The sequence below is a fragment of the Eulemur rufifrons genome, chromosome 30 (assembly GCF_041146395.1).
Source record: "Eulemur rufifrons isolate Redbay chromosome 30, OSU_ERuf_1, whole genome shotgun sequence".
In the NCBI taxonomy this organism is placed as follows: Eukaryota; Metazoa; Chordata; class Mammalia; order Primates; family Lemuridae; genus Eulemur; species Eulemur rufifrons.
Window position 1 is genome coordinate 25475144 of NC_091012.1, and position 6450 is coordinate 25481593.

Here is a 6450-nt window from a genome sequence, read left to right on the forward strand (position 1 = left end):
ACATTTACAGCACAGCGAGAGGAACCGAGAGCTTAGACAGCTGCTCTAAGGCTGACGTCCTCTTCATCCTGGACGAGTCAGTCCATTAGTGGCCGGTCTTGGGCAAACATTCAGGGTCGGGTGCCAGACTTTCTCCCATGTCCCGTGGGTGCTGCTCAAACATTTCATGAGTTTTGGGTGGAACATAAAGAGGGAAAAAGTTACAAGGGAGCCCCAAACACTAAGTGGCTGTCCACAACACATTTATTGGTACAATCCAGAAACGAGCAGGACCAAAGTTAGCAGCAACGCTGAGACGTTCCCCGGCAGCTTTTCCTTTTACCCACAGGTCAAAGTACTTGAGACCATGTCAATGACCCCTAAGGAGCCTCACACAAGGACAGCCCCATCCCCATTCCCTCTGTCCCAGTGAAGGAGAAATTTGTTTACGTTTACATGAACAGTATGTAGTGCATGGCACTCTCCAATGCAGGCACAATTCCAATGCAGGGACAATTCGAACTTAACCTGATGCACACAGGCCTGCTCCATGACGGTGTCATGAGTTAGCTGGTTTCTCAGCAACGTTGCTCTCGGGAGCCCACACTCTTCACACCTCATGCCCTAAAGGGATCAGGTGCTCTGGGATGTCTACCTGGAATACATCCTTTCCTCCTTTCCTAGGTATGGGCTCCAGGAGCCACCTGGGGTTTGAAATCGCAGTCAGGTACTTCTGCTTCAGGTTGGTCAGCACAGCTTGATTTTCCAGTTCCACAACCGCATCAGGAGCTAAGTTTTCGGGGCACTGCAAAGTTTCCCCAATGTCAACGAGCCCTGTGCACAGAGAGAAACACACAGATGTTTTTCCCTTCCATAGCCGAAGGCCTGTCTGTGTGACAACATGCTTATTCAAAGTCACAATCGCTACAGACTAAGATGATATCCCCCAAAAGACATGAAGCCAGTCGAGTCCTCCTTCCTGCACACTGATGATGAGCCAAACTCTTCCGGGAATCCTAGGTGAGGCAGAGGGAGGGCCCCAGAAAGGAAGAGGAGCGGCCTTGCCCTCAAAGAAGCCACACAAGTAATGGGGGGCTCCAAGCAAGACAGCTGAGGGCAGCAGTTACAGATTAGAAGGGCACCAGCCACCGCCAGGAAACCTACAGGTGATGTCAAGGCAGTTCACCAGGTGACAGGTGCTGATGTCTGACCTCAGCCACCCAGGGGCCAGGGAACTTGCCCAGGATGCCACGAGCAGTGGGCCACCTACTTTAGAGGCTACCTGACCCGCTCGCTGTGCTGTGCTGCCTCTCGCGGCCTCTGCCACACACACCCGTGCGCACACAGCCAAACACCACATGCAGACATGGAGCTGACCCAGCCTTTCAGATCACAAACAGGATCTGAGGCCTAGAGTGGAGAAATGATTTCCTGGAGCTCCTGGAACTTAGGCCTGCCGAACCCAGCCCGGGGCCCCTTGCTGCCCCTTAGGAGCTGTGTTGCTCAAGGAAACCGCAGCAAACATACCAACCAGTTCAAAGGAAAACAGAAGCCACGAAACTCCCCAGCAACATCCTGGGCAGTTGCTCTGGAGATGTCTGCACAATGTTTGCAACATCATCACTTACCAGCTACCACTCCCCGACCGAACTTTTCCCCTTCCTGAAGCAAGGCCCGAATCTGAACAGGAGTCATCCCCAGCCTCTCCCGCAGCAGCTCCCACCAGGCATCATCTTCCCAGTTCCTGTGAGCAATGTGGATGGCAATGGTACAGTTCCGGTGGCTGCTCAGCAAGGGACGCCAGCGTGTCTCCACGGTCTTGACCCCGTTTAAGATAAACCCTGCATAAGGCTGCCGGAAGGAAAGGCAGCCAAATTTCATCTTCCGAGAGCTCCCTGTGCGCCATGTGGCCTGCGGAAACAGAGGCACGTCCCACACCAGGCCTCTGAGCTCCCAGGCAGGGGGCCTGCCCTTCCCCCGATGTCTCCCAGGTGCCCTAAACCTCACTGACCTCCATAGCCCGCTGCTTCTGTCACCACGCAGTCACTGACGTCCTGTGCCACGGTAGGCCCAATGGAAGGGGTTGGGATTCAGAGGACTCAGGACCATCCCAGGAAGTCTTTGGGGAGCTCACCCAGTAGGGCGGGGGCAGCTAGAGAAAGACACACAAAGGACAGAGTGTGGTCGGTGCTGTGACAGAGGTCACTGAGCCCTGGGGCAACACAAGGAGGGAGGGCCCCCTTGGCCTATGGACAGTCTGCCTGGCTTTAGCTGGCTTCCTGCACAGAGGGATAGTCCTGGGCTCTGCCTCTTTGCTTCCCCCGGCCCCGCCCCTGCCGCCAATATGCTCAGCTCCCTAGCCCTGCAGGTTATTGAGCGCTACACTGTGTCCCTTTAAAACCCATGTGTTGAAGTCCTAACCCCCAGCACCTCAGAATGTGGCCTTTCACAAACAGGGTCTTTACAGAGGGAATCAAGTAAAAATGACATCATTAGGGTGGGCCCACATCCAAAATGCCTGGTGTCCTTATACAAAGGGGGCAATTAGAGACAGTGATGTACACATGGAGAGCACCACGAGAGGATGAAGGCAGAGGTTGGGGTGACGCTTCTATAAGCCCAGCAACGCCAAATATTGCCAGCCAACCACCACAGCTAGGAGAGAGGGACAGAACAGATTCCCTCTCTCGGCCCACAGAACAAACCAGCCGACCCCGCTGATACCTTGATTTCAGACTTCCAGCCTCCAGAACTGGGAGACAACCAGTGTCTGTTGTGTAAGCCACCTAGTCTGTGGCCCTTTGTATGGCCATCTTGGCAAACTAACACATAAGTGTAAGACGTTCCCCACACGTCTCCACAGGTTAAGGCGCGGCCTTTCCATTTGATGGCACATCAAGCACGTTCTCTCTGTACAGCTGCATATACCTTACTTTTTAATGCCTGCATGGTATCCTGCTGCTTGTTGTCCCACAATTTACCTCACCATCCCTCTACTGGTGGAGAGTGACGAGCTGCTTCCCATTTTCTGCTGCTAGAAACGATATCACCCCTAACACTCACTGTCTGAACACGTGCTGAAGAGGATGCCTGGGTCACATGGCAAGCACATCTGAGATGCTGGGACTGCCAGCAAATGGCCTTCCACAAAGACCCACCTGTGCACACTCCACCAACCACCCATTCTGCTGACGGGTGACAAAAGATCACCCTATTCCTTGGATTTGGATTACTTATGAGGGAGGCTGAATGTCCCCCACGGGGCCTGGCCATTCCTAATTCTTCTATGGGGCTGTGTGACTAGAACAAAGCTTTGCCTAGTTTTCACCACTTGCTTTTTTAGCCAACCCTTTTCTCATCAACGCCATAAAATCAAAACAATGAAACATGAACTGCGAGGGTGGAATCCCTGGTGAGAACTGACTTAACAGCAAGAAGGGGGTCGAGTGCCCTCCTGCCTGGTGCTGCAGAGTACCTGCTCTGTGGCCCTAGGAGAAAACAGTCTTCCACTTGTCTCAGTGCCTTCACCTGCACAACGACAAGGGTCACAAGGAGAAAAGGTCATTAAGCACAAGTCAGCAATGCTGGGTCAGGGTACTAGGAGGGTCTTCTACTCAGCAGGGTTTAGAGACCAAGAAGAGCTGGGAGGGCCAGTCTTATCGGTAACACACATATGCACCTCACGCCTGGCTTGGTTCTGCTAATGGTAGCAGTGGGACACACCTCCCTGTCTGGGTCAAGGACCACACAATGCACCAGCCAGCAGGGCAGAAAATCATTTCATTAAGTGGCTCCCATTCTCACAGCCTAGCACCGCCCCCCCCAATCCAACAGGAGAAAAATGACACCCACCTTCACATTGTCACAGGGCAAAGGTTTGGGGGGGGGCCTAAATCCCATTTCCCTCGATTTACTTTTGGGTAGGCCACGCTGGGCCCTGTGCCATGGGCCACAGAGCTGGGCACCACCGAGCCTCAGGTCTTAGTGAGTTCACAGCTTAAGGTATGAGCAGAGCAGGAGGCCGGAGGACAGGGCTGAGCTGGGGCTCCTGCACAGGGAGCAGCACAATTGCTTTCTACATGCAGACACAAGCAGGCACAGGCACCTAGAAGGAGCAGGGGTGTGAGACGTTGGTGGGAGGAGGGCACAGGAAAGGGCGGTTGGTGGCTCCCTTTTTGCCTCAGCTGGTCTCGCGGGCGCCTGGGGCCAACTGCAGCCTTTGGCTACGGGGCAGCACAGTCTTCAGCCTCTCTGCAGCCCGGCGAGGCCACCAGCGCAAGGATGACGAGCTCCCAAGGTCAGAGGAGGAGCCAACGTCAGCAGAGAGCACCCCCCCCCCCCGTATTGGGTGCAAAGCCGCCGGGGCCACCTGAGGGAGACAGGTAGATAGAGATAGGTGACAGGGACTCACCGGAGTTAACCCTGCGGCGTTGGTCCAGCTCTGGACACCCGTGCGCAGCGCAGACAGGCACGCACTCACGCACGTACGTACACCCCCACGCACGCACGTATGCACGCAGGCAAGCAGGCAGACAGCCGCGTACTTCGCATCCACGCAGCTACAAAGACACGCACTTACGTAAACAAGCACGTACGCATGCACGGGCCCCTGGGAGACGCCGTTTGACTCACAGGGCCCTCATGTACGCCAGCAGACAAGGTTGTGGCCAGGGGTCTGGAGACCCGCGGACTGGAGGGCAGACCAGAGGGAGGAAAGGGGACTGGAGGGAGGAAGGGGAGGCGGAAGGATGAGGCCAGGCTGTAGCCCTGTGGGCGGCAGGGATGTGACGGAGGGGGCGGAGCTGAAAGTGCTGGGGCGGGGGCGGGACTAGGGTAGGAGCAGGGCGGGGCCGAGGGGGACAGCGAGTTGGGGCGGGACAGAGGCTCGAGAATGAACTGGGGGAGGGGCCAATGCATAGCCTGGAGCGGAGGTGGGAGTGAGCGGTGCCCCGCTGGGAGGGGAAGGGCGGGGCCCACAAAGCGTTGGGGGATGAGTTGGGGGCGTGGTGTGGGAGGTGCCGGAGCAGGAGCCGCGCAGGAGCTGGGCTGGCTTGTGGGAAAGGTGGAGGAGGAGCTAGTGCAGAGCTGTGGGAAAGACCTGGAAAAGGAGGATCTGGGGTGGATCTAGGCCAGAGTGGTAGGAGGAGCAGGTCAGAGCTAGAGGAGGCGGAGCTGGGAGTGGAGATGAGGGAGGAGCAGGGCTGGGCTGTGGGAAAGAGCTGGAATGGCACCTGGTGAATATCTGGCGGCTGGAGGAGCTGGGGGTGGAGAAGTGGGAGGAGCAGGACTGAAATGTGGGAGAAGGCTGGAGCTGGATGGGCGAAACAAGCTGCGGGCAGATATGGAAGAGAAGATGGGAGCACAGCTGCAGGAGAAGGAAAGTGGAACTGTGGGAGGAGTAGGACTGAGCTGTTGGGGGAGGTGTAGGGGCGGAGCTTTGGGAGGAATCCAGCTGGGATGGAGCTGAGGGAGGAGCAGGGCAGAACTGGAGGAGGGTGCTTGGGTGCTGTACCCTTAGGCAAGAGTGAAAATGGAAACCCCAGGGGTCCTCAGCGACCTAACCGGACCCTCGGTGTGTACCCCAGAGAGCACCCCAAAGGGCATGGAAGCTGTGAGAGGGGCGAGAACTCTTGCCTGGGTCCAGGGAACTCTAGTCTGAGTCTTGCCCCACAGGACTGATCCCCACTCCCACCCAGTGGGCTCTCCTTTGTCCCAGCTGCTGTGCCAGTGGGATACGGAGGGACTGTCACTTTAAGACCTTTTTTAGAAATGAGGAGAAAAATCCCCACTCTGTATACCCTGCTGCCCCTCAGACCTAAGTTGCCTAAACCACAACCCAACTTCCTGGTCAAACCTGCTTTTCCTCTTCTTCAGCTCAGGGGCTCAGCCTTCCCTCAGTGCTGCCAGGCTTTGCTCCTCTGTCCCTTCCCTTCCCTACTCCCCCACATTGACTAGATAACTCACTTCCATGTCCCTGCCTCTGAAGTACCTGATAAGGAAAAAATGCCCCTCTTCTGTGTCCCTACTGCTCTTCCTGAGTTCTGGTCTCACAGTCTCAGTCTCGTGCCTGTGCTATTCCACGAGCTTCCTAACCAGTCTGGAGGCCTCCTGTCTTTCCTCAGTCTGGCCTGTCCTCTACACTCCACTGGTTTAGTGTGGAAATTGCAAGTTTGTCCCCAGCAATCCCCTGTTGAAAACCCTGCTGGTTCCTTGAAATGGGAAGTGTGAAAAAAAAATAAATAAATAAATAAATAAAAACTCAGAAAAGAACAGAAAACCCTGGGGGGCCTTCTCAAGTGCACAAACACACCTTGGGGAGCTGCCCAGCTCTCTCCACCCTAGCACTGCCTAACAGCCTAACACTCTTCAGAGTCATAGTGTGCTGCGTGGTCACTGGTCCCTGACCCAGCCTGCTCTCTCAGAACTCCTTGCTTTGCACAGGTGATTCCCATAGCATGAAATGCATGCCTC

At 55.8% G+C, this 6450-nt stretch overlaps 1 protein-coding gene across 10 annotated transcripts; it reads right to left on the bottom strand.

Moving 5' to 3' along the window:
• Positions 1-489: 489 nt before the first annotated feature.
• On the bottom strand, positions 490-4708 carry LOC138377824 (EOLA-like protein). Of its 10 annotated transcripts, none has more exons than XM_069462842.1 (6): positions 4559-4708; positions 4159-4348; positions 3455-3507; positions 1991-2131; positions 1608-1890; positions 490-813 (listed from the first exon to the last, which is right to left on the bottom strand). In XM_069462842.1, the coding sequence occupies exons 4-6, from the start codon at positions 1994-1996 to the stop codon at positions 590-592; spliced, it is 513 nt and encodes a 170-aa protein (XP_069318943.1). In that variant the 5' UTR covers positions 1997-2131; positions 3455-3507; positions 4159-4348; positions 4559-4708; the 3' UTR covers positions 490-589. The 10 variants fall into 10 exon arrangements, with proteins under 10 accessions (XP_069318943.1, XP_069318946.1, XP_069318940.1 ...); XM_069462845.1 differs by having other exon boundaries at positions 1991-2108; positions 4085-4348; XM_069462839.1 differs by having other exon boundaries at positions 4085-4348.
• Positions 4709-6450: the final 1742 nt, after the last annotated feature.

Coding starts and splice junctions, on each gene's coding strand:
- LOC138377824 (XM_069462846.1), bottom strand. Junction 814..1,607: donor CGGTCGGGGAGTGGTAGCTG/GTAAGTGATGAT, acceptor CTCTGTGCACAG/GGCTCGTTGACATTGGGGAA.